The sequence below is a fragment of the Platalea leucorodia genome (genome assembly GCF_965183815.1).
Source record: "Platalea leucorodia genome assembly, chromosome: 14".
NCBI lineage: Eukaryota > Metazoa > Chordata > Aves > Pelecaniformes > Threskiornithidae > Platalea > Platalea leucorodia.
In genome coordinates this window covers 1526122-1553065 of record NC_138836.1, presented here as the reverse complement: position 1 = coordinate 1553065, position 26944 = coordinate 1526122, and the positions used below count along the sequence as shown (strand labels likewise).

Below are 26944 nucleotides of genomic sequence, written 5' to 3'. Positions count from 1 at the left end.
TGAGCCTCACCCGGCTCTGCTCCTGTGCTCGAGGGCTGCTGGCCTTGCCCGGGCAGGAGGCCGGGCCAGGGTTTCTCTCCTGATGTGTCCCCTGGTCCATCGCAGCCCAGCTCCAGCCCTTGCTGCTGGTCCGGAGCAGCCAGGAGGGGGATGCACAGTGCCCCGCGCACCAGCAGCGCTCTACCGAGAGGGAACAGGCTGGGAACGGATGCTCTAGCGCATGTGGAACAGTTTTCCCCACTATAAAACAACAAATTTCCCCGTATTGATCATGGCAGCCGAGACAGCCGTGGACACCAGCCATAGGCCTGACACACAGCCCCTGCAGAGCGCGGGACAGAGCCTGGGAGACCTCGGGCTTGGTGTTTCCATCGCTGGACTCAGCTGGTTAACGCTGAGCACTGCCTGCAGCAGGAAGGTGATGGGACCTGTGACTGTGCTGAGCTTGCCAGCACGGGAAGAATTTCTTCTTGGAGCCCAGACATCGACCGCCAGCTAGGCTGTATGGAAATAGAGGCCGCACCGCTGCTCTGATGGGGAGAGAAACCTCTACCCTTATGGATTATTTTGGGGGTGTTGGATTTCCCAAGTAGCTGCAGCTAGAAGAGCCCTTGAGAGAGGGGGAAATAAAAGGTCATTTTTCTCATCCCACGAAGCCAGGGGACTCTCCAGAACAGGGTAGGGACTAGGGAAGAACATTTCATCTCTCGTCTCAACAGGGACACGTGGGAGTTAGGACTTGCTCGTTCCAGCAAGGGCTGAGCACTGGAAGTGACACAGAGGAGCGAAAGCTTGCCTGAAGAAACAGCAAGTGCAGATTTTCAGGTACTGCTGGGTGGATCCTGCAGCCAAGGGCTGTAGAAAGCAGGTTCACATCACCGTTGACTGCAAGCATCATCAGTCTGCTACTGAAGGTCATCCCTTCCCTGGCAACACATCTGCCTCTGTACAGGTGCCCCAGAAATCATCTACTTCCACAGGGTTTGGTTTGGTTTTGCTTGGGGCTTGCCTTCCTCTGCCAGCAGCGAAGCGAAGCAATGACCCAAGTCATCGTACAGCCAACACCATCACTGGTCTGCAGCCAGGGGGGCTCCAGGGACAGGGGGGCTGCTCCGTTCGGGAGCTGCCTGCACTGAGACTGGATCAAACAGAAGGTGGAACGGCGCCCTTTGGCGACCGAGTCCCTCTTTCAGAGGCGTCCAAATGACCAGGAGCAAAGCCCCACCGGTTTCCAGTTTTAAAGACAAATATAACAAAGTCTTTAAAAATATGGGCTCACAAGCAGAAAGACATTTAGGGGGTTCAGTGCTGTGAGATCGGGGGAGCAAGAGTCTGCAGACCCTTTGTAGATTGGGCTGCGGGGCACAGGGCTGCACGGGGGAGGACCAGCCGTGCCTCCGGCCACGCGGCAGCCTCAGCCTGCACAGACAACACAGCCACAGAGGTGCACTTTCTATCTTTATTGCATGCAGAAGAATGACCCAACTGGAAAACACTCTCGCTCTCCCCCCTTTCTGGGCATAACCGCGTTTTACCTACTGCCAGAGGAGTTCTCGCAATCAACCCCCCTTTGCTGTCACAGCGGCACCCAGGGGACCGCGGGGACCCCCGTGCGTCAGGCCCTTAACGCTCACGATCACGCTTTCTTCCTTGCACGACCAAGCTGCGTCGGGAAGCAGAGATAGCTAAGATAGAAGAACAGGCAGCCCTAAATGCTAGATGCTCCATTCCTGTGATCGCTGCTGCCTCCGTGGGGAGAGGTGTTTTGAAGGGATGAACTCCTGAAGGAACCCGATCCAGTACATGCCTGGACCCATTCAGTGCCTGAACCGGGAGAGCCTGGGGGAACGGCTCGCCTGGTGGTACCGCTGATACCCCTCGGACATGGCTGGGAGCAGCAGGAGGCTGCTCAGCGAATCCTTCTGGCAGAGAGCCATGGCCTCCTTGTAATTTATCTTCTCTTTAGTGACGGGGTCAATGAGATCTTTTTCATAGTTGGACTCATCCTGGAGCCTATTGGCCAGGTCGCCTGTTATCATCCCTGTCTGGGCAGCTTCCAGCACGGGGATGCGACCGGTTTTCTTGGGATCGATGAGCCCTCCAGTTAGATGCTGGACCTCCAGATAGGGGAAAGCGCTGTCCTTGGTAATCCATCCCTTCTGAACTGCTTCCCCCACAGACAGCCTTCGCTTGGTCACCGGGTCCTCGATCCCTGTGAAAGCTTTCTGGGCGTTGAGCAGTCTCTGCATGTAGGTCCTGTCGATCAGCCCCCTCTCGATTGCCTTGTGGACTGAGAAACGGTCCCGAGAAATGAGGTCTATGATGCCCCCCGTGGCAGCCTGGGCTTCCAGGAGCTTCTGAGCCGTCAGGGGATCGAGCAGCTTCTTCGCAACAGCAGTCTTGACGTTGTACTTGGTGTCGGTGGTGGTGTCGTACACCCCAGCGATGGGGGACGTGTCATCACAGAAGCCTTTCTGCGAGGCTGGTGGGAAGAAGCTTTGGGTTTGGTGGGTGGTTGGTGATGAGAGTGGGGATTTGGAGATGATGGAGCCAATAGAGAGGGACGGGGGAGGCTTGGATTCCCCAGCCACCAGCAAGGCGAATTCGGAGATGGGAATCTTGCCATCCCGGTACAGCTGGTACTCCTCCTTTGTGATCCTCCTCAGCCTTAGTGCATCATCGATGGAGTACTGCTTCCCGCTTTTCTTGTCAAGGAGAACTGAGACTTCCCCGTTTGGGCCCAGGGTGGTGACTTCCTCCCAGTCACACTCCAGCTCTTGCAGCTGGATGTACTGGCCTCTGTCTATGATACCTCTCTTATAGGCCTCGTAAGGGGACATATCCTTCCCTGTCTCAGGGTCCAATATAGAGATCTTGGTGGAGAGGTTCGTCTCTCTCATCTGGGTCTCGTGACTGATTTCTTCCCGGTTGACCCTTGACTGGAGATCTCGAATTAACCTCTCCTTGTTGTAGATCTGGTCCTTCTCCCTAAGGATGTCTGCCTCCAGCAGGGAAAACTCATGTTCCAGCTGCTTCTTCTTCTGCCTGTCGTTCTCAGTCCGTTGGTTGAGCAGTTTGGACTCCTCCCGAAGGAAGAGGACTTTCTGCTGCTTCTGCCTCTCCAGCTCCCGCAGTTCACTCTCCAAGTTGGCTCTCTCCTGGATGGCCAGGTTCCTGGCTTTCTGCAGCTCTGTCTCTTCGCGAGCCCACGTCCTCTTCATGCCTTCAGCTCTCTCAATCTTCTCCCTGAGCCGCCGTACCTCCTCTTCTGCCTTTTGCTTGGCCCCTCTCTCCCTGTTCAGCAGCTCCCAGATGCGTGCACGTTCGCTCTCCAGCGCTCTGTCCTTTTCCACTCGAATCACCTCCTTGTAGATGGTCTTCTCCTGGGATTTTGTTTTCTGCAGGACATCAACTTGCATCTGCAGGTTCTTGCATTCCCTCTGCAAGTTCAGCACCTCCATCTTCTCACGGTCCAGCTCCAAGCGCAGGTTGCTGGCAGACTGTTCGAGGACTGGATCCTTCTCCAACTTGACCACTTCTTCCATAATGATCTTTTCTTGCACTGGGGCTGGGCTCTCCTCCAGTTCCTTTATTCTCAGTGTAGTTTGTCTCATCTCCTTCTCCAGTGCAAGCCTCTTGCTTCGATCCTCCTGAAAGCTGAGCAACTTCTCTTGCTCTTCCACCAGTGCACGAAGCTGTTGCACATCACGTTCCAGACGACGCCTGTTGCTCACCTCCTCGTCCAGACTCCGGCTCAGCCGGCTGTGCTCATCTCGGAGCTTTGGATCCTTTTGAGTCAGTATCACCTCTTGGACAACTACCTTTTCCTCTGGCTTTCGCCTCTCCAGTAGCATGTATTTATTCTGCAAGTCATAGATCGCGTCCTCTGCAGCTCTCCTCTTTTGAGACATGTTACGCACCTCCTGACGGAGGCGATCAGCTTCTTTTTCCAAGAGTGGATCATTCTCATATCGGATGACTTCCTTGTTGACCAGCTTGGTTTCCACCTTGGATCTCTCCCTCTTCCATTCATCCCTTTCGCCCTGCAGCCTAATGAGCTGCTCTTGGGTCCTGCCGTTGGTGTTCACCAGTTCATTGAGCTGTTGCTTCAGCCTGTCAATTTCTCTAAGAATCTCTGGACTCTTCTCGTGTTTTATCACCTCCTCTATAACCTCCTTAAGCTCCACCACTGGTTTCTGTGACCTGAGGACATTGAGCTCTGCTAAGGCCTCTTCCACTTCACTCTCAATCTTTGTCCTTTTCAGAGTAACTTCCTGCAGCTCCCTTTTCAGGTGCGCAATTTGCTGCTCCGTTTCAGGATCCACCAGGAAAATCTCATTGACCCTCTCTTTAACCTCTATCCTTGGTTTTTGCTTCTCTGCAATACTGTACTGGCTCTGCAGCTCTCCCAGCTCACCCGTAAGCGTCAAGTTCTTGCTCCTCTCTTCTTCAATCAGAGTTTTAAGCTTGGAAGACTCTCGCAATAACTCCGGGTCCTGCTCTACCTGCTTCACCTCCTTAACAATGATTTTGGGTTCTGCTGTTTCAATTAGCCTTTCCACCTCCTCAATCTTGTTCTTCACCTTCACTATTGCTTCTTCTGCAGACTTCCTCTTGAAGGTTTCCTCATCGATTTGTAGCTGCAGGGTCCTAACGGACTTCAGCATTTCTGGGTTTTTCTCCAGTTTGATCAGCTCCTTCACCACCACTTTCTCGCGGATATTGGGCTGCTTTCGCTCCAGCACGTGCAGCTCTCTCTTACACTGCTCAAGTTTGGAAGCAGCGGCCAAGCTTTCCTCCTGGAGACGTTTGATCTCCTGACGAAGACTGGCTGCTTGGTTATCCAGGCTTGGATCTTTCTCAATTTTTGTGATCTCTTTGGTGAGGAGTTGGGCAGGAATGACCTTCTTCTCGCTCTCCATCTGGGCAAGCTTCTGGCTCATCACGTCAATGTCTTCTTGCAGGCTCTGCCTCTTTTTGCCTTCTTCTTCAATCTGCTGCACCATCTTAGAGAGGTTGCTCTCCACCTGTGGGTCTCTGTAATATTCTATCACCTCCTTTTCTTCCACTCTTTCAATGGGCTTCTGAGTCTTCAACATTAGCAGCTTGTTTCTGTGTTCCTCCAGGTCCTCTTCAATCTTGGCCACTTTCCTCCTTTCCTCCTCCAGCTGCGATTTCAAACCCTCAGATTCCCTGCTTGTTGCGGCTTTATCTTCAGATTGCTGGGCTTGCTCATGTACAGCTTCAATGTCCTCATGCACTTCCTTCTGCAAGGAAAAAACAAAAAAGAATTAAAAAAAGGCAGGGAAACCGAGTCACTCTTTGAATCTGGCACAGAGGCTTTTGCCACGGCAAGGCGCGGTAGCAGACAGAACTGGTACGGAAACCCCAGGGAGCCCCCAAATCAGGCTGCTTGTAAATGGCAGATGAGGACACGTTCCCACATCTCCAGCACCTGACTTGGTGCGTCTTCCCCCGTCCCCTTGCCCACCAAGGCGCTTTGTGCTGCCCTGAGTATCTGCAGCTGAGAGGGTAACACGGGCGGTCCCCGCCGCGCTGCTGGCTCCTGGTAGCATCCCAGAGCTCTCCAGCTCAATCTCTTCTCCTTCCTGAGCACACTGACTGCAAGCCATCCCGGCCAGAGGCCTTTCCTACAGGTGGAATCAAGCCCTAGAAAGGCATAAAAGTTGGAATTGTTTCCAGAAGGTTGTGAGCACTAAATTCCAACCACATCCACGGACAAATCTAGAGTTGGATATAGCTGAGAAGAGGATTTAAGGACCCTAATTCAAATCTGTTTTCCTAGCATAAACTACAGCTTCAGTAAACAGTTGAGGGCCCGCAGAGGTGATGAATGTCACAACCCAAGATCAGTGTCGGTGAAGCTGTGGTTACTCGTGGTCTTTTTCTCACAGGGGTTTCCATTCCTGTCCTTCCTCCATCCGGATGCGGAGGTCCGGGGAGGGGTGGGGGATCCCAGGCTCAGCAGATTGCTGACAGCTTTGGAAAGATCATTTCAAACCCAATCTAGAGTACCCCAATCGTGCCATGAGCTGTTAGCTGGTACCTTCTCAACAATCTTCTTGGCAAACTCCAGCCGGCTGAGCTGCTGTTTGTTTTCTGCTGCCACCTCCATGTAGAGCTTGGTTACATCATTCTCCTGAAACAGAAACGGCGGTGAGAGCCTCGTCCCCCTCACCCTGACACAGCTCCGTTTATGGCACACTCCCCCACCCCTCCTTTCACCTGGATGCACTCCGTGTGCTGCACCATTCCAGGGATTAGCGTCTTCACGCCTGACTTTCTAGAGAAACTGAGACGCAGAGCCTAAGGACTCACAGAGGAGACCCCGTCCCCTTTATTTGAATGCCTGTTTGATGCCTGCTAGCCTGCACAGGGTCCGGACTTCCAAATCCACCCTGGGCCACGCATGGATGGCAGCTGGCGAACAGCCCGCGGTGATGCGGGGGAACGGGGGTGTAACTGGGAAGAGCACGCAGGAGCTCTGGCTCAGTCCTGCCCCCAGTGCCTGCTCCCCTCTTCCGCCCAGGTGGGTGGAAGTCCGTCTTTAACGCACTACTAACACAGGTCCCCAGAGTTGGAGAAAATGTGACACAACGAACATCATTCAGCAGTAACACTGAGAAAGGTGGAAAATGCCCTGCTCTTTGCCGTGCAGGGCTGAGACAAAGGTTTGAAGGCCTCCTCTAAACCCGCTTCTAGAAAAAGCATTGGATTCTTCTGGAAATAGAGCTGTTTCTACACGGAGACCTGTTTTATGTTTAAATAGCAAGTCATACGCAAATCTCAAGGGAGATCTGGCGAAACAGTAACAATCTACATTATTCTTGTTGATCCCAAATGCAGAAAATGTGTAAATAAAAGGGTTTGGAGGAGAACATCAAATTCACCTACATCAAGGGATGCCTGTGTTTTCACACACAATATGGTAAGGAGGCATCATCAGCAATCATCTCAGCCAAAGCTACCAGGCACAGCCCTGATTCTGGATCTCACGTGCTGCTGTGCCCCGTAGACAGAGAGATCCCTGATGACGTTTGTCCTTGGGATTAGGACCGTGATCAGCTGCGGCTGTAAGAGTGGATTAAGGCCTTGCAGAGGGCACGGGGCTTGGCTAAGGAGCTAGACACCGGTGTCCATGCCCTCATCTTAACATCTTACCTGGGCCTGGATGCTTTCTTGTAGGGGGGTCACGCGCAGCCTCTTTGCAGCGAAGTCGGTCAGGGTAGGGTCCAGAGAAGAGCTGTATTTGCCTGCTTGGAGTTCATAGTCCTGTTCAGAGCAGAAACAGAAGAATCAGTTGGGATCTCTCGAGTGAGACGCTAAGGGAGTGCTCCGTGGGAAAACCCAGCCATACATTGAGGGTGGACTGCACGTTCCGGGACAGTCTGACCACTGCCTTCTTCTCGGGCTCCTTGCTTTCGATCTCCTCCACCAGCCTCTGCAGGAGAGACACATGATGTTAAGGACAGCCCGAGATACAGCAATCCAGCAATACTCTTGCAGGCAAGAGCTGTAGCTCAGCCTGGTACTGAAGGAAAGGTGGGAACAGGAGGACATTTAGGAAAGCCTCTTGGGCTTTAGAGGATCTCAGCAGCACTCTCGCTGGCCCAGGACCTGCCTCACTGATTTATCATGAGGTAAATACCAGCCAACACAGAGACCTTCACGTCTCATCATCTGAGCTCATCAGCTTAGGATCTGCTCGAGGAGAGAAAGATGCAGGGCCCAGATGCAGCATCTCAGCCCGAGGTGCAATCTTTCAGGATCTGGGTGTCCCCTCTCCGTGGAGAGGATACCAGCCTAGGGGTGGCTGGGATAGACTGGGACACCGGCACCGTAGATGAACGCAGCAGGGCAAGGTACTTCATCTGTGGGTGCAATCCGTTGTCTCCTTGTTCTAGTTCATTCACTGTAACAGGTGGAGCACACAACTGGGAGTGGCTGGTGCTATTTTGCATGCCATCCACAAGCAAATTCCCCCACCCCGTAACGTTGCAGGTTCTGCCCGGGAACTTCACCTTCTGTGCCTGCAGCTTGTAATTGATCTGGCTCGGCCCATCAGTGGTCTTCACTTGGTGCTTGGGTAGGTTGTTCATCCAGAACATCAGGTTCTCATTGGAGTTTTGGAACTGCTGGTAGGTGAGGCTGATGTTTCTGAGGGTCTTCTCTCTGCACAGCACAAAGGTGAACGGGAACATTAAGGGGAAGGGCAAAGGTTGATGTGCAAGTTCCCAAAAAGACACTATGGTGAGACTGTCACCACAACAAACACCAAGATAACAAAAACAAGAGGGTGACAACTGGTCCCCGAGTGGGGAGCATAATGGTGTGCACAGCAGGTTTGCTACTGCAGCATGAACACAACCTGGGAGATGAGAGAAGGAAAAAGGCAGGCAACCAGCAGCAATGCCTGCGAGAAGTGTTAAGCAGCAGGGTCTCTCTGGGTAGGGCCCCTGGGTCGGGCAGAGGCCAGCAGCCGGCTACTTAAACTGCCTTCTGGCAGCTATCTGGGAGCTCCGAGCCTGTGCTGGGCCCAGCAGGACGGACCTGGTCCCCAGTGTTACAGCAGAGTGGTCAGGACCAGGGTCCTGCAATGAAGACCATACTCTTGGGACTCTGACTAAGGCTGGTCCACGTTGGCTAAGAGGAGCAGAGATGATGCCATAGCTCCTCACCGCTGATCCAGCTGGTCTGCAACAGCGTGGTAGCGATCATTGAGGAGCTGCACCTCCCGCTTCTGCCGGGGCAGGTCAGGGCAGTACTCCTGGAAGTTGTTCTGCACGGCGCTGCAGCTGTGCTCAGCATCCTTGAGCCCTCGGTTCAGCTTCAGCACGCAGTCCTCTTGGGCCACCAGGTCCCGCTTCATCTTCTGCAGGGGAAAAAGACACCTCCAGGTTTGCACCAGCCGATGCCCCAACCAGAAATACCCTCCTTAACGCTGTTACTACCTGTGCAGCGCCTGGGAGCTAGCCAGGCTCTCCAAAACAGACACGCAGCGTGGAAGAGAGGTAGCAGTGAGACTTGTTCAGTAAGGAAGGTGGGAAGCAAGGCGGGTTGGACGGCGCATGGAACAGAAGGGAGAAGTTTTGGGGAAGGCAAAAAAGGGTCACTGAGAGCCAAGGGTGAGAGCTAATGGCGGGGCAGGGTGAACGGGAGCAGGAAAGAATAGGGATGGGTGTGCGGCAGAGCCACAGAGGTTAGATGCTAAGAGGTTCATCGCATATTTTAGGGACCCCAAAAGTCGCCTGGGAGGGACAGAGTTTTTTGCTAGGTGGTGAGTGCAAGTTAGCCTGCAACACCAACATAAAACCTTCAAGGAACAGGTCCTTGGAAAGGCTTCACCGCTGGTGCCTCGGAGTGCTCAAATAAGCAAAGTCCAGCTCTCCCCACCATTGCTACCTGAGCTCAGAGATCTCCCTTCCCTAACGAAGGGCCTGATGTTCTCCTACCTGCAGATCATTGGCCCGATCCTGCAGGGCATTGGGGGATGCAGGAATGATGCTATCCTGAGCCAGCTTGGCCTCAAACGTGCTGACGATCTTGTCTGTGTTCTCAATCTGAGTCTCCAGGTTCAGGGCAGCCTTAGCCCTGGGGAAGGGAAAAATGACAGGACAAGGTTAGCTACAGAAGACCCCACTCATCTCCTTTTCTCTCTGATTTTGCATGTCTAAGCTTATTTAACATCAGAGCTTCTACAGCATGGCAGAGAAGCAGCAATACGCACTCCCAACCCTGTCATGCTGCCCAGAAGTCAGCTGGATTGCATTTCACTGCACGCAGCATAGCTGGGGCACCCACCCGTTGTGGTGGACCGTCCACAGTGGGGGGATCCGACCACAGACTGCATACAGGAACGCCTTCGGAGGTGCCTTTGATGACAGATGGGAGGTTTCTAACCTGCACTGGGCTGGATGGACCTCAACCAACGCCCATATAGACCAAAAGCATTTTCTCCCACACTTCTGTGTTGACACCTCTGTGCAAGGACTTCCTTCCCTCATCCCCATCAGCCCTTGCCATCGTCACTCACTTCTCGTTGTACAGGCTGGAGAGCATATTGACATCGTTGTATTTGCTCCTGAGGGCATTCAGTGTGACAGGGAGCTGGGAAGCCGAGGTGCTGGTGGGTTTCTTGGAAAGGTAGGTCTCACACTCCTTCTGCAAGGCATCCTTGGCTGCCCCCAGGTTCTCGAGCTTCTTTGTTGTTTCCTGGCACAGCAGACGGGAGCAGCGTCACCCAACACAGTCATAACAGTGCTGTTGCGAAAACGTGTCCCCCTCAGGGGCAGATTTTGCTGTGGGGCTAAGGGTGCGGTAGCCCTCTCCTGCGGTGGTGGCCCCTGGGGCACAGCCCCAGCCAGACTGTGGCTGTCTGGCAACGGCAGGGTGTGGGAAAGAGATCAAACCAGACAAAGATGGAAGAAACCTCCCTGCCCGAGTCCATCCTTCTGCCAGGGCCAGATAAATACCCACAGATAAAGATGTAACAAGCTGAACTACTGCAGACCCAGACCTTATCCCAGAGGGAAGGAGGGGGGCTCCAGGACACTGCCTCTTTTCCCGCCCCCCTCACATCTACCAGGCTGTACTTCCCATCAGGTCAGCCAAAGCTGCTCCTTGGATGAATTCCCTCTAGCCTCCTATCTTTTATGCTACAGACTTGAGAGTAAAGGGTGAGAGCATCCCCACGACAAGGCTGAGGACTCCCCAAGGCTGGCGCCTGGCCCACGGCTCTGAAACGAATGGACCATCTTGCTGCAGAGCTGAGCCAAGGAAAGAGCCTGCGCTTCTTTAGGGTTTGGCTTAACCTGCCCCATTTCAAGGGCTCAGGCCAGCCTGAAACCCTCACAACTGCAGCACAGGTTTCTCCTTTGAAGCAGCGGCTGTCACCTCCTGTGTAACTCCTATGTCGGTTCTGTTTTGGGCCAAGGACACAGCGCTACCAAGCTCATCCTGCTCCAACCCACCTGCTGGTGCTTGATCCTCCTGGCGAGGTCATCTGTGGGGTCACCGTAGTTCACCGGAGACCTCACTCGGTTCAAGATCTCCTTCTCTACCTGGACCAGGTCCTTGCCAACGCGATCCAGGCTGCCGAGAAGCTGGTCAGCTTGGGGATCATCCTGGACTACAGGGGGGCTGCTGGACAGAGCTGCAGTGAGACACAGCGTAGGTTAAGCCCCATTTCTCATCTGCCGTCCCAGTCTTGGTGCACAGCCCTTTCCCCAGGCTCTCCCATACGTGGTCCCGAAAGCTCCAGCTCCCTCCCACAACAGCCCTGCTGCAAAGCTCTGCCCTGCGTGTTCTGCAGCTCTGAAGCACGCAGGCTTCTCCTGAGCATGGGGTTTTGATGCAACGATAAACAATTCGGTTAACATTTCTAATCCGCAGAGCATCACGCACGTGTGTGTGCCTACCCACGGCAAAGGCTTAGGAAAATGGTTTTAGCTCTGCCCCGGCCAGCCAGAGCTCACGCCCAAAGGAGGGGCAGGGACAGCCATGTGCTGCCATGCAGACACATCCCTGCTCAGCTTCGCTGGGAGCTTTTTGAACTACAGCTGTGGGAGTACCACAGCTAGCCAGGGGTCGGGATTTAGCCATGGCTGCCTGCTTATTCCACAGCCCCCAGCTTGGGAAGAGAACTGTGAGGAACTTGGATCCCAAAGGACGTTTCATTAAGGCTTCTGGATAGGCACATCCCCCTGCAACCCTGAATACTCCACAATGGTTGATGGAGCTGGATCTCAGAGGTTTGAGAAGGGCAATGGAGTTTAAGTGAATCGCTTGAGATCTCGTGGTGAGTCCCTGGCAGCACCAGGAGTCAGGTTTTCCCATCGGCTGCTCTTTTCCGTAGAGCAGAAGGCATCCTCGCACCCACCCGTGGGTACCTCTGCCTGCCCAGGAGGGTGCTCTGCTTCCAGCCAGGTCTGGGAGCTCTGCAAGGGAGGTGCGTGGGCTTGCTTTGGAGCGGGCTTGACTAAGCGCCTGACATACCCTTCTGGCTGGGTTGAACCTGCTCCTTCTGGCTGCGTCGCAGGGTGCTCTGAACGGCCGCTTGCTTCTGCTTCACCGCGTTCAGTTCCCCCTCCAGCCTGCGAGCAGAGAGGAGCAGCATCAGCCAGCAGGACGGGGAACCGCTGTGCTGAGCAGCCTCGACAGAGCCAGCCCAGGAGCAGCTTCGTGCCTCTGCCGGGGACGGTGCGCCCAGGGGCAGGGGATGGCTGCGACCCTGCAGCCTGTTGTAACGCAGATGCCCCTTAGGGAGGGAGCAGCAGCAAGAGCAGCCGGTTGGTTTGAGCAGCTGGTTTCTCCCAATGATGCCAGTGCTTCCCAACTCTTGCCAGATGCTAACAAAGCTGGAAATTTATTTCATATCACTGCAGCACTTCATAGGAAGCGAGTACAAGTAGCTGCTTCTGTGGCTGCAGCCCTGGAAACACCAACGCTCATTTGTAAGGGTGGTTCCCTTCTAATGAACCCAGAGCTGGGACCGGCAGGAGCTGGAAGGACCAAGAACATCTCTGGGTGGGAGAAGACTGCTGGAACCAGGAGGAGGGGCCTTTGAAGGACCAGGCCAGTTCACATCCCCGCTATGGCCTGCTCCCGCTAAGCACCGTGCTCTAAAACCAGCAAGTCCCCGTTCGCCTGGCTGCTGCAGACGAGGGCTGTCCCTGTGCAGGGCTGGGACACAGCTCCATGCAGAGGGACTGAGTGGTGGAACAGGCTGGGAAACACAACAAAGACAAATATTTTGCATGTAGGAAGGGAAGCAAACACTGGGAAATGAAACAAGCTGCCAGATGTGCCCTGAAATGGGAGGAGTTTTCCAGGCAACACCTGCAGAGCTGTTATCCAGGAGGACGTTGCAAACTTTTACTTTTCTGTTTTAAAACACACACGAAACCCATAAATCTCAAGGATTCAGTAATGTGGGACGTGTGAAGAGGGGTACGCACTCAAAGAGCAACACAATGAAGTAATGCTGCCGGCGCGACTGGGGCTCCCATCGTGGATGTGCCCGAGAAACTCTGAATCTGGGCCGTGGGCTTTTCCACAGCGCTTGAGCAGCACTGATTTATCCGAGCACCCGGGGACATGATTAAAAAGGTAATGCCGAAGCTCCCCGCACCACCACCCTGTCCTGTGGGAACCACAGAGGCTGGCTGAGCAAACAGCAGCCGACTACATGGTGGTTCAAGGAGCATTTCTCAGTCTCCAGCTGGGGCTGGCTGCGAGGAGATACCACAGATAACTCTGTCCTGTTTGGCAAGTCCCAAGCTCCAGACTGATTCTGCAACGAATTTAGTCAAACCTATGCAAGTCACATGTTTGGGTGAAGAAATCAAGCCTGACTGCCAGAAAACTCTTTGACAGCAAGGTCTGTGCAGCGCGCAGTGCTGTCGAGGAATGGCAGGAACCTGGCCGAGATATTTGGGTGCAGGGAACAATCCCTCTCCAGGAGGGATTTCGTACTAGACGGTCAAGAGGTCTGTCCCCAGCTGCTATTCCTCTGCAGCTGAGGCAGTCACGCTGGCTATGACCTAAGAACAAGACTGAACATCTCTCTGGGTCAAGCTCTCCACTGCAGACAGACTCACCTATTGACCTTGTCTATGGACTCGGGGTCTGGTGGAGGGATGGAGAAGCAAGCAGAAGGTGCCTCCTGGACCACACCAGTGCTGCTCTGCACCACCCACATCTCCGGGTTGCTGTTGTCCTTCAGAGTGTACTTGTCACCTCTTGTCAGCTGCACCTGGGACAAAGACACAAGATCCAGTGAAAGGCTTGGCTTTCCGGCACTAGGCCAGTTCCTCCCACCGCGGAGCCAAGATCTGGAGCAACCAAAGACGATTCCAGTTGCCTGCCTCTTCTGAGGGTACGGCCAGTCAAGCCCTCACCTCCCCAGCATCCCAGTCACAGAGGGTGTCCAAGGTGAGGGGCTGGGAGGGACGCATCCTGCGCAGTTTCAGTGGGCTGATCTCCTTGCTCCTTCTCTTCAGGTCAGTGATGCTCTTCTCTGCCTGCCTCACCGCCTTCTCCTCATTCTAGACAAAACAGGGAAGACATTGGTTGCGACCAGGCTTGGATGAGAAGGGGGGGGTCACACTACAGTGGGTACACTGGGGCCAGTTGTCCATCCTTCTGTGGTCACTGCCGGGGTGGAGTCAGAAGTGTCTCCATTCTCAACCCCTCCATGTCCCTTCTTCCCCTTTTCATTATCAGTGCTCTCCTGTTTCCTTTGCTCACAGCAGATCTGCCCTTGAAGGCACAGCCTGAGTTAACCTTAGGCGATCCCACACTGTCATATTAAATCTCCTGGAGAAGTTTTTCCTTCTCAGAAATGGAACAGAGACCTGCCAAGAGGTGGTCATATTCCAGTGTCAGAAGGTACCAAGATCCCAGCAACTCTTGGGAGCGAAGTGTGTTGCACGCATGGGAAGATACCGCATTGAACGTGTCCCCTCCCTCTCTCCCGGGCAAATGTTCCTTTCCTATCTGCATCTCATCCCTGAGGTCCGATTTCTTTATTCCCTCCCTCACCCTTGGCTCATGAGAGTGCTGAGGAGATGGGAGGACCTTTCCCTGCTGCTTGGATGCCAGCAGCTCACGCTCTCTGCGGGCCCTCTGATCCAAGTGTCTCATGTTTAGGACAACGCACAGCTCCTCCCTGCACTTCTCCTTTACTCTGATGGTGACCTGGGGCCTGGCTCTGTGTCGCTGATGGGGACGAGCGCCTTCCCATGGGTCACTGCCCCACAGTGTGAGCAGCGTGGACTACGGAGGCTCAGCACCCAGAGCACAGTATCGCCATGGGCTCCCCCCTCCCTAGCGCGCAGCGGGGGTGAGCTGTCCCAGGAGGTTATTTACCCACCTCTTCCCCTTCCCCACTGTTATTTCTTGGGGAGGTTGTAACATTCGGTCTGCCCCTTAGGTCTGGCTAGTGCCACCAGCCCTGAAGACCTCACCTCCAGCTGAAGCAGCAGATCTGACACCACCCCAGGGCTGTCTTTGTTGAACTTGCTGTATTTGGTGTCCAGGTCAGAGTTCATCTTCTTCAGGGAGCGGCTCACAGCCTCAGCATCATCCTGGAACTGGAGGTGTGGGTAGGAAAACAGCCAGGGATGGGAGGACGTTACTATCTCCAAGTCCAGTGGGGTCTCTCAGTTCCCAGGATCTCTCCCACAACCTGTCTGGGGCTCACAAGACCACTCTCAGTGCTTGGGCAAGGACTCTCCATCGCCTGAGCCACAGGCAAATAATCCCAATCAACGGACAAGTCCCAGGTCACGACGGTGAGCAAACCCTCCCCTGCCCCTCTCCTCCAAGCCAGCACACTAACGCAACAGGGCGGATGAGACGAGCTGGGAGCCAGTCCTTCACTGCAGCACCAAAGGACTGTGTTTTGAGGGGTGTCTCCCCAAAATACCCTGACTAGGTGCAAGCAAAGGATCTCCCATCCTCATCCCTTTGCTGTCTCTCTTCCCAACCTGCCCACTCCGGCCTGACCCTGCAGCCCCATGGCCCATGCTCTGCTCATTGCTTTTTACCTTCTTATAGCTCTCCACGCTTTTCAGTTGACTCTCCTGGCAAATGCAGAGATTCAGGAAATTCTGCCACTCGTTCTTCAAGGCTTCCTGGTGAGCCTGTGGTGGGACAGAGCACGACTCCGTGGGCTCCAGCTAGTCCTACCTCCCCACCAGCGGTCTCCTTTCCCCAGAAGTCCCAGAGATCAGAAGAGGGGTAAAGATCGCTGTTGAGCAGAGACAAAGCTATGGCCCGGCGTTGCCTGATGCTGAGCCTGAGCAAGCATACTGCTCCACAAGGACCTGGCTGCAGAGCAGCCACCATTTCTCAAGGGGGCTCAGCTCCAGCGGTGTGGGTGGCTGTGAGCCCACCTCGGCTTGCCACTGCATCTGCAGGCTTGGAAATACAACCTTGGAGGCTGGGAGCTGGTTTCAACTGGGAGAGGTCATGCTGTGTCATAGCTGGAGTTTCACAGCAGCACGAACGTGGCTGCATTGACCACAGGTCTGAGCACCAGACCGGGAGCTGTTCCCAGCACACAGATGTTAGCCACTATCTCCTGGAGATTTCTGAAGGGGTGAAGACCCTGCACCGCCCCCAGCCTCCCCATAGGGCTGGAGCGGGCAGAAAGATGCTGCAGTACAGTCGCTGCAGTGTGGGAGGAGAGAGTAACACGGCAGCTCCGCAGAGGAGGTGAAGAGATCTCTTCCAGCCTGTCTCCTGGCTCTTGATCCACAAATTATGCAAAGCCTTCTCATTCTCTTATAGGGTTTGGGAGGAGACCCCCTTTCCCTACCTGGATGGGCTTGACAGCTGGGTGCTTTAACTCAATCATCCTATCCCCGTCATCCTGAAGATGGTTCACAAACTCCTCCTGGCTGAGCAGCTCATTGGTCTTGAAGTCCTGAAGGGGAAGAGAAACGTCATGACAGCGGGAGCACGCAGGGAGCACGGAGCGGTCTCCTGGAGCACCAAACCCCACGTGGCAGAGTAAAGGCTCCCAAGGCACAGACATCCATTTGTTTGTTTGTTTTTGAAAAAAGAAGGGGCTAGGCAAAGCTAAAACAAATTAGACGTGCTTGGGCCCCAGAAAGCATCAGGGCATTCGTTCAAAGAGCATTTTCCTAAGCAATTATTCCTCTCTTCTTCCTGGTCCCAGCATAGAGCAGTCACTGGGTGTTGTACTTTGGACGTTGAGGCTGACATGACGCTGAGCCCTTCCCTCTCCTCTGACCACTGAGCCTCACCGACAGCTCTGTAATGTAACGTGCCAGCTCAGGGGACAGGAGGGGACACGCAGAGTGGCTCATCCTTAACGCCAGAGTGGACCCAGAGCGTCTCTTCCACCTCTGTTTCTGTGCCCAGCGCTATCGGGCTGCCCTGGGAAAGCACCAGGCTCAGGGCTGGTGGTGGATGTCGAGGAGGCTGGGACTCACGCTGCAAATCTCCCGCCCCGGTGGCAGGACAAGCCACCATCCCCAGGAGCTCACCTCGTACTCCCGACGCACGCTTTGGACGTCCATCATTTGGTCACTCCAGTCCTGCTTCAGGATCCTGGTCTGCTGGTCCGTCAGGTAGCCCAGCTCCTTGGTGCAGCCCTGGAGGTGGTGGTACAGGCTGCCCAGGCTCTGCCCTCGCCAGATGGAGGCTTTCTGCCCATGCACACGGGAGAGAGACGGCGTTGGTGCCCAGCCTGAGGACCCCCTTTCCCCTCCTCCTCCTCCTGCCCAGGACCCCGCTCGCGTCGCACATCCACCGGGAGATTCCCAGAGACCTTGGCAAGACATTTGCCGCTGCTTGCTCTTATCTGATGGGGCTGCCGTTCCCTTTCCCTCCCTCACAGACGGGATATGTTTGTCTAACCAGAATCGCAGGTGTAGGCTGCTGCCTCGGGCAGTCTGCGAGCTGCTATATTTCTCACAAATGCCATTCTTCAGCATTCTTCAGCAATCTTTACGGGCCCAGCTGGCTAAACCCAGGACCTTCTTCCTGGCCACCTCCTTTGCTCCAGCTGCTCGCTTCCTCTCTGGAGCCCTCGTTAGGGATCAGTGCAAGCCTCAGCATTTGCAGTCCTGGTTTGGAACAGCCCGTAGGCTGGGACAGGGTTTCCTGCTGCTGCATCCGTAACCCTGCGCTCACGGACACACGGGCAACTCCAGATCAATGATCCATGGAGAGACACAGATCTCACCCACAGCATTCCCCTGAGGGCAGCAAGCACGCTCTCAATTTACACCCATTCCAAGGTGGGAAGGAAGCGGGGAAAGAAAATGAGGGACACAACGTCACTACGCAAGACCAGAGGTAGCTCCTGCCCTGAGCCGGGCATTCCCTGTCCATCAGGGAAGGCGTTACTCTGCTGTGTGACCCCACCTGTCCAGAAAACCACCGAGAAGCTTACCAGCAAGTCCTTGTACTGGCTCTTTAAATCTGCCACATCCTGGGTTACGACACGGCCAAGACCAAGGGGGAAAAAAAAGAAAAGAGAAAAAAGCCGTTACCAAAACACCCTCAGTGGCAGATGCTGATGAGCTGATTTATGGAAGATGCTTTAGAAACCATTCAGGAACCGCCTCCCCGGCCCCTGCGTGGCTTGATCTGCCCGAGCTCAGGTCTCCCCTGTGCAGAACAAGGGTGGATATTCACCGTCAGGAGGAGCAGACGGGACAGGCAGCCAGACAGCGAGCAGAGCCCGCGGGGTCCTGAGCAAAGCCACCAGGAGCAAGGAGGGGACGGAGGGTGCCTTACCCCAGAGCGGAGGTGCTTGATCTGGAGGCCATAGGCTTCAATCTCCTTCTGGAGGATGTTGTGCTCAGCTATTTGCTTTTCCAGCTCTGACATGCCAGGGCCGTACTGTCCCGCGTTGACTTGTTTCTGTGCAAAAGGAGTTAGGCAGAGACTAAAGCAAAAGATTTGATTTCAGGGAGAAACTCCAGTGAGTTCTGGCAGGGTATGAAAAGATCTGGTACCTGATACCAGTCCCGGAGGAAGGGAAGGGATCTTGTTGTTGTTTACCGTGATTGCTGTTGGTTGCCATTTCCCCAGCCATACACAGCGGCAAAGATAACCAGGCCTTATCACCCCGGTGTACAAACCTAAGCTGAAGCAGCCACCCTTCCCATGGTGACACGTGTTGGATGCACATAGTTGCCATCCATCTTTCAAGGGAATCCAAGCGGACTCCAAACTGGGCCCTCCACATACCCAAGACCTTGCAGCAAGGAACCCTAGGATGTAGGGCTGTAAAGGCCTTGAAGTCATCGCCTTCTCCATCCTTTCATCCCACAGCAGGGCACCTCTACCTGATCCCTCTGCGGTAGCACTTAATCTGAAGGGGTCAATCAAGAGGCTCCTCCAGAGGGTTTTAAGAGGTGGGAGGAGAGTCCTTCTCCTACCCAGAGTTTCTTCCACCACCCCCAGCATCCCTGCATGATGCTGAGCTCACGACGGCTGGCAGAGCCCTACAGGCAACAGCGGACGTTATCTGACCTTGTAGGAGTTGGGAGATACATCTAAAACCAGCTGCTGTTACCATCTTTTGGTCCAGGATCCCAGCCCAGTCTACCCTGGGCCCCACATCAGGGACGTTCAGTTGTTCGTAGAGGGCCCGGTACTCTGCGCACAGCTGCGTCACGCGGTCATGGAGCTGCTGGATGCTGCCGAGGAGAAAAGGCACACGTCTCCGTGTCAGTTTGGAAGGGGGAGAACCAAGGTGGGGTTTGTGGAGCCCAGATTTCACTCCTAAGACTCGGGCTACTTTGTTGTCCCTTTGTGACGCTGGCCTCCTTCAGCAGCGGAGGTACTTGCCCTGGTGCTCTCCATCTCCAGGGATGTCTCAGGAATTTCAGCCCCAGAGGAAGCTGCAGGGAGATCAGGGCTGTCCCTTCCCAGCTTGGAAACAACTCTTCCCTCCTGATTTCCACCTAGCAGGGCTGGAGAGCGAAGGGGAGCGAAGCCCCAGAGACCAGCTGAAGCTTTTCCTTTTCCTCTGCCTTTCCTAAAATGAATGCCTTTCCTTCATGCACCATCCAAATCCCCACCTCTAACTCCGTGCTTGCCTGAAGGAATGGCATTTATTTTAGGAAAGGCAGAGGAAAAGGGGATTTGCCCTGGGAGTGGGGCCACCTTTTAGCTCTGCATTTTTCTGGTACCTTTTACAAGAGCTCCCAAATAAGACTGGGGACTCCTGGGTGAGCACTCTGGCAGCCACCCCGCACACTTTACAATATATTGGCAGAAGCCTGATTTTAAGGCTAAAGTCTATGGGAAGAAGGGTGGAACTCTACCTCTCATGGCAAGGCCTGGAGCTCAGCCTAGATCCTAGGGGGGTTCCCAATTGCTCGGTGCCCCCATCACACCAGTTTCCCCCTCTGTACTCACTCCTTCTCTATCTCAGCAGCCTGAGGGTGTTTCAGCCGCTTGGCACGGTCCGCATCCAGAAAGAGGTCCTTCAGCAGGGTCTCCGCTTCCTTCAGGTTCTTGGCGTTCTCTGACTGGAACTCAAAAGCCTTGTTCTTCTGGTGATTGCTGGCATCCTGGAGACCAGGGAAGACAGAGGAAAAAGCCTGGCTGGAGCACGCAGACCTCACAATATTCTCCTTGGCCAGCGCAGAGGGCCTGGATGCTCAACGCGCCGACCGCAGGGGAACCCTGGTGCGAGGGTGCAGCTGGGGAGCGTATGCCCAGCCAAGCTGCCTGCTTCAGCACCTCTCCCGCCCAGGGGACCGGCGTGGCTCAGGCTGGCTGCCTGCCTCTGGGCTTGCTGGGAGGCCCAGGGCTGTGCTGCTGCAGGCGAGGCAGCCTCGGCTGTGGGAAGCACGAGGCACTGAGCAGAGAGCACCAAGGGCAGAATTTGGGAAGCTCCGTATGCAGCCCCAGGGGCTGGGAGGCTCTGTGGGGTGCTCTGCTCCTCCCCAGCCTCGAGTCAGCCCCCAAACCTGCACCAGCGAGCTGATGCACAGAGCGAACACCTGACCTGTTAGCCTAAACACGGCATTTCTAGGCAGAGCCTTTCACCTTCCCACCACCCTCTGCCACAACTCACCTGCTTGAGCCTGGACTGTGTCTCCAGGATGTCCTTCTCCACCTGGTCGGCATTCGTCTGCATACGGGAGATGAGAACGGCCAGCTCGTTTGTTGAGGACCTGAGAGAGGGAGCAGCAAAGCAGAGGGGTGGGTGAAGGCAATTCTCACCCTCTTCATCGCTGCCCAGGACCTGACACAGGCATGGTTCTTCAGGCCTTTCCCCCATGTCCTGGTCTCCAAAGAAAGAGTCTAAGCTGTGGCCAAGGATGCATACAAGTGGTCGATGCTTGGCTTGTTGCCTCCAGCCAAGTGAAGGTAAGAGGTGGTGCGCTCAGAGTGAGCGGGAGGAGGCTTTTTGCACATCACGCAGCTCATCTGCACAACTCCTTGCCGCAGGACACTGCAGATGCTCAAAAGTTCGTGTGGATTCAAAAAGCAGTGGAGGGGGAAAAAAAAAAATAATAAAATCAATCCCTGTAGGGTTCCCAAATGCACTGACACCACATCTGGGTTGGGAAGACCCGAAGCCACAGACAGCTGGAGGCCAGAGCACCCTGCGGAGGCAGCACAACACGCTTGCCCTGTTCGGAGGTGCTTCCCTGGGTGTCTGCCCTTGGCTGCTGGTAGAGGTGGGCGAGATGGCCCTCAGCCTCACCCAGAGCTGCCGTCCTGTGGTCTTGGTTCATGCGAAGTGCTCTGCACTTCAGCCCACTGAGATGCAGAAGAGCCCAGTGCCACCCCAGGACTGGCCTGGAGTGGACAAGGACTTGCTGTGCAGACCACAAGCCCCCTGGGCACTGCGTGGGCTGTTGCAGTCATGCTGCTTTCAGGGCTTGGGGACAAATTTCCCAAGGCCGTAGCACAACTACAGCCCTCCTCGCCCCAGTGAAGCTTCACTGGAGGTCCCCATCAGACCATTCCTTGTTGTCTCTCACCTCGGTGCCATCACACAACCAATAGGTACCATCGTGGCCCTTATTCCCTCACCACTACTGTGAATGAGTGCCCAGAGCCCTGCCGAAAGAGCTGGATCCAGAGCCCGCAGCAAGGCACGGGGTGGCTCCCGCAGCTGCGGCCCCAAAGCTCCCTGTGGACAGGGAAGCACAAGCCTTGGTGCCACCTTTGTCCTCATGTCCTGTGGCTTCTAATAGCATCTGCCGCTGGGGCCGGGGCCGGCCCTACCCTCCAGGCAGGGAGAGCGCAGCGCTGCCGGGATGTGGGCGAGCAGAGGCAGGAGGGTGGGGAGAGATAGCATCATCCGGGGACTGGAGCCCTTGGACGACTTGGATGGGACATGGTTCAGCAGAGGCTCAGCTCGGTTCCGTGCCTGCCCTGGGGTCTGAGACCAGAAGGGAGAAGTTTGAGCAGTGACAACGGGACATTGCATGGGGGTCAGCTGAACGGGGGACACTCCTTCAGGGCTGGTTGGTACAACCTGCTCTGTGCCTTTGGTGAAGGAAGAAGGCAGGAGAAAGGTGCTGTCCTGCAGCAGAGCAACCCCCATCTGCCCTCCAGCCATGTGGTTTCCTTCCTAGCGCCCGAATCCAGCAAAGGACCGTGGGAAGCTGTTCCCTTAATGGCTCTGTCTGCTCCAGCTCCTCCTCATGGCTCCAGCTATTCCACGGTTCATACCAAAGGCTAGAGCAGATGTTGGAATGTTCACTTATTACAGCCTCAAGTGACTGCAAAGCGCCAGTGAGCGTTATGGTCACCCCAAGCCAAGCACTCGGATGCCACTCGTGTTTTACGTCAGCTCAGCCCACACTGACCGCGGCTGAGCTCGTGTAACTCCGCGCTCCTGCGCACAGCATCCTCCTGTCCTCTTTCTCCGACTCCTCCCTTGGTTTTGATTTCCCAAGAGCGTGGCGTGGGCCTGCAACACAGCAGCTCCCAGCTCCCTCGGAGGCTTTGGGTTGGCAGCGTCTCCTGGCCATGCCTCAGCTTCCCTGCCTGCAAAATGCACGTCAGCGAAGTAAATGGGCTCTGCCGTGGTCTGGCAGTGCCCTCTTCTACAGGGTCTAATTCCAGGGATCACAGAGCCAAAGAGCCCAAGCAGGGCACTCATCATCATCATCAAAGCATCACTGTCTGCTACGACGTGTCTTCTATAGCCCATTAAACATCCTGCCCCATGGATGCCTTTCCTGGGGTAAGCTGCAGCGCTCAGGGAGATGAACGGTGGCCCCAAGTCCCAGCACGACGGGGTGGATGGGAGCAGCACAGAGCCAGGACTCGGTCCCCGTGAGCCTGAGCGTGCAGCAGGCTGGAAGCTCGAGGAGGTCCCCCCTCCCCAGGAGGTTACACAATCTCCCACTCATCCCCGACACGCCTGGAATGAGGTGGTGTCCCATGAGCAAATACTTGAGCACCACCCAAATTTCCTGCCCGGGCTCTCTGCGCAGGGAGGAGAGAGTGAGTCACGGGCTGGCCGCCATCCCAGGGGACGGACGCCTCTCCCCATGCGCCGAGGTCTGGCTGAATTCAGAGCGTGAATGGGGTGCCCGCTTTGAGCCCCGTTGTGATGTGACCGCGGATACCTCTGTGCAGCTCCAAGAGGGGAGAAGCGAGGATCCATCCTTCCCAGGGAGGGTAGATTGCCAACAAAATCCTGCTTATTCCTGGTGGCATTCCCTTCCTGGCTGAAGGAAACACTGGGACACCCCATCTCTTGGTTCACAAGGCTGGATACACGAATCAGCTTTGTTTAGGCCAAGCCACAACAAAACTACGGGCTGAAAAGACCTCACCAACCTCCCGGTCACAGGGGCTCAGCCTTGCCCGTCCCCAGCCTGCATCGCACTGCACGGGGCACCTGAGGTTAGAAACGAGGATGTTGTTGCCAACAACCTGATCTTCAGGGAAGAAGCGATGCTTCCTGGAGAGCATCATCTCAGGAGCAGAGGGGGTCTCTCTCCTGCGTCTCCTGACGTGGAGAGCCAGGAGGTCTCTGTGCCAGCCAAGGGAGGGAGCCTGGCAGAGGAGGAGACCGAGACCCTGTGGCCAGCAGCCAGGCTGGAAGGGGCTCTCCAGCCCTGCAAGCAGCAGAACCACTTCAGTCTGCAAAGGAGCAGTCTGGATGCTTGAGGAACGCTGAAGCTGGGTAGGAGACGTGCCAGGAGGAGAGGGGTGGCTACATGCTGCCCTGGGAGCCTGAGGAAGGCCTGATGCACGGGTGGAGAAGCTGGCTGTCAGCTGAGCCTCCCCCAGCTCACCATGCTCCTTGGTCAAGGTGGGATCCATGCTGAGGAACTCACTCAGTCCATGCACACTTGGAGAAGGGCCCAAACCACCACAGTCCCTCCTATCCCAACCACGGACCAAGCTGAGAGGAGCACAAGCTTCTCCTGTCCACACTGACACCCATCCATGCAGCCCACGAGCGGTGTCACCAGCCTTCCTTGGGGCTGCATCTCCTGCCCCATCCCTGCTGCCCCCAGAAGCCCTCACTCAACCGGCGCTGACCACAGCCGGGCTCCATGTTTCAGGGTGAAGATGCTGACACTTGGGCTGCAGAGAGGCAGCTTGGCATCAAGGAGCCATGAGCTCGCCCATGCTCACGTTGGGCATCCCTTGGCCTCCCGGGGCTCGGGTCCGACTCTGCACATGGTGCATGCGTACAGCCCCAGCCCTGGCCTGGCCGAGATGGCTGAGGGCACGGCTCAGCAGAGCTCCTCCTGCTCCTCCTCCTCAAGAGCCAGGGCAGGCCTCCTCCCTAGGGCTATCTCATGCCTAGAAGAGGCAGAGCACTATTATTATCATTATTAATTGGTTCATTTCTCATACCACTTTCTGCCTCCTAGACAGTCCAACTGCACACAAGGGACAGTGTCCCTTAGCAGGAGCAGGACCGTCCCCCACTCCCGGTCCCTCCTGTCAGAGCACGTTTGGGCAGGACCACAGCACCCAACTCTCTCCATCCCTTCCTTCCAAGGGACTTTGCTTTATGGCCACAAGGCAGACCCCAAAGCTGGGTCTGTTCTCCCTGACACGCAGAAGTCCTCTGCCAGCCCGAGCTGCTCACAGCAGACCACCACCAACCCCCCCAGCGCTGGTTAGTCCCCTGAGCCCGTGCCTGTCCCCCCGGGCACCACACTGCTCTAGACTGATCAGGGAGAAGCAGAGGGAGGCGGTGGCAGAAGCAGCAATCCCAGGAGACGATTAAACCAGGAGATGACTTGCCATCCACCTCCAAAATCACCCACAGCCTTTGTCAAGATCGCACCCAGGCAGCCAGTTGAGCCAGATCTGATTCAATTCTGCCTTCTCACGGGTTTTCCCTTCCAGCCCTGCAGCGTGCCTCCTCCTAGAGCAGGGCGCAGCGAGGATGCTCCTCGGGGACAAACCTGCGCTTGCTACTGCCTCCCTGGGATGCATCCACCAAGCGGAGACAGCAAAGGGCCCTGCGAGCTGGGATGCTCAACACCACGGTCGCAAGGACCAAGACGAGGCGCCGGTCTAGGGGTCCGTGCCAGCAGCGGCACCTGCTAATCGTGAAGCCCCTGCGGCAGGGAACCTCAGCTGCTGCCAAGGTTCTGGCCTTGGGGCCACCAAGAGCAGCTATGGGCCACCAATATTTTCTTGGGGCCATCTGCAGAGCATGTGCTGGCGGCTGCTCTTGAGACAACTCATTCGCCTTCATTTTCTCAGCTAATATGGGTGCTGACCAAGCCCCGGGCCATGGGCAAACGAATTAGCCTTCGTCTGATGGCTGGTGCCTCCTAAAACAAGCACGACTAGCTCAGTAATTGCCGCACTTCTGGCTCCAGCCTCCATCCTGCACAGGGAAGAGGTGTGAGGCCTCACCGGGATGCGGCTCCAGTTATCCCGAGAGGCTCACGCTGGGGAGAACCTGGCCCAGGCTCTCTGCGGCACCGCGGGGGCTGCAGCGAGCTGTCCTGGGAAGCCTCACGAGAAACCCCCAGCCCGGGTTCAGAAGCCAGCTGGGGAGGTGGATGGATTGCATTAGCGAGACTAAGAACAGAGGCTGACACAGCTCCGGGGCTTCTGGGGAGGTGGCTCGTTGCAGTCAGGCCCCGACAAAGGCTTGGCGTTCAGAGAAGCCCCAAATCTGTCTCCCTGATGAGTTTGTGAGTGCTCAGCTCCACTGAGGCAGAAGCTTCCTCCGGCGGGGCAGGGGGCCAGCTCCCGCCGCCCCCACGGGGAAGCCTCCGTCTTTGTGGGAGCCCCCTCCTCCCCAGGTCCCGCTGCCCTGCCCAGCAGCACCGGGCCACCACCCTCCTCAGTGGCTGTTTGCTAACGTTGGGTTTGGCTCCCATAAACGGCGCAGTTGGGTGCCGGCACCGTGCTGCGTCCACCCAGGCGTCTGTACACACACCATCCCGGGCTGCTGCTGGTGGCGGTGGCCCCAAGTGATGGGGCCAGCACCCCCTTCTCCCTGCAGGTCCCCTCCTCTTCGAAACAAACCCCTTTGCGATTTCCTCAGCCTCTAACCCTGGCTGGGGAGAGGGATTCCTGCAGAATCAGTCCACTACCACTCCAAAATGCAAAATTGCTGAGGGAAGGTGGAAAATAACCTTGAGTTAGCAACTGCAGCTGAAGGGAGGGATGAGCGCTCTCTCTGCAGGAGCACCCCCTCCCCGAGAAGCATCCTGGTCCCATCACACATCTTGCTCCCCAGAGCTTAGGGAATCTCTTCAGAGGAGGACATGGGTGTTAGATCCTTTTGGTGCCGCCTCAGACAGGCCTAAAAGAGGCAACCTCGGTTGTTTGACCTGCAGGGACCCAGCCGGTCACCAGGATGGATTAGGGCACTCGCCAGCAAACCCACTCCTCACCCATCTTCACCACCTGAGCAGCACCAAACTGAGCATCCCTCCCCAGGGATCCCAGGTCCCAGGGCAGCATCACACCAACCTCACACAACCAGCGAGTCCGGGGATCTCAAACGCAGGCTGGTATCTGCGTCACCATCAAGCAGATCTTGCTCCACCCAAGCAAAGAGGCTGCGTTGATTCTCCCTACTCCTACCTGCCCAAAAGGGGCTTTGCACCTCCCTGCTCAATTAACACAGCTCTGAGCACATCCTCAGGCACTGCTCACCCCGGGGGCTGCAGACGCTTCTGGGCTGGAGCGCAAAGCCCACCAAAGACAAGGACAGCAGCTGGGGCAGCGCGTTTTGGCATCAACCCCCAGCGAGCCCCAGCTTTCTGGCGGCTCCACAAAGAGGGATGGTTCTTCGGGTGGCTTAGGAGACACTGAGCGCTCTTCCCTCATCTTCCCCCAGGGTCCACAGGACAGCTTAGAGAGAGGAGAAGAGTTGCACTTACTTGCTAGGCTTGGCAGGGGAACCTCCGTTGGGGGAACTTCTGCTCGGGGAGCCTTTGCCCATCCCCTTGAACATGTTGGCGAGGTC

General features: G+C 55.9%; 1 protein-coding gene across 1 annotated transcript; it reads right to left on the bottom strand.

Annotated features, from left to right (window-relative positions):
- Nucleotides 1–1817: 1817 nt before the first annotated feature.
- Nucleotides 1818–26944, bottom strand: EVPL (envoplakin; the record flags this gene model as incomplete). Its single annotated transcript, XM_082326505.1, has 22 exons — nucleotides 26859–26944; nucleotides 20591–20690; nucleotides 19927–20081; nucleotides 19079–19202; nucleotides 18295–18420; nucleotides 17948–17986; nucleotides 17037–17198; nucleotides 16343–16450; nucleotides 15570–15665; nucleotides 14988–15113; nucleotides 13920–14066; nucleotides 13620–13774; nucleotides 12016–12113; nucleotides 10992–11173; nucleotides 10055–10233; nucleotides 9474–9612; nucleotides 8700–8893; nucleotides 8043–8193; nucleotides 7379–7462; nucleotides 7183–7293; nucleotides 6068–6160; nucleotides 1818–5267 (listed from the first exon to the last, which is right to left on the bottom strand). The coding sequence occupies exons 1-22, from the start codon at nucleotides 26930–26932 to the stop codon at nucleotides 1818–1820; spliced, it is 6093 nt and encodes a 2030-aa protein (XP_082182631.1). The 5' UTR covers nucleotides 26933–26944.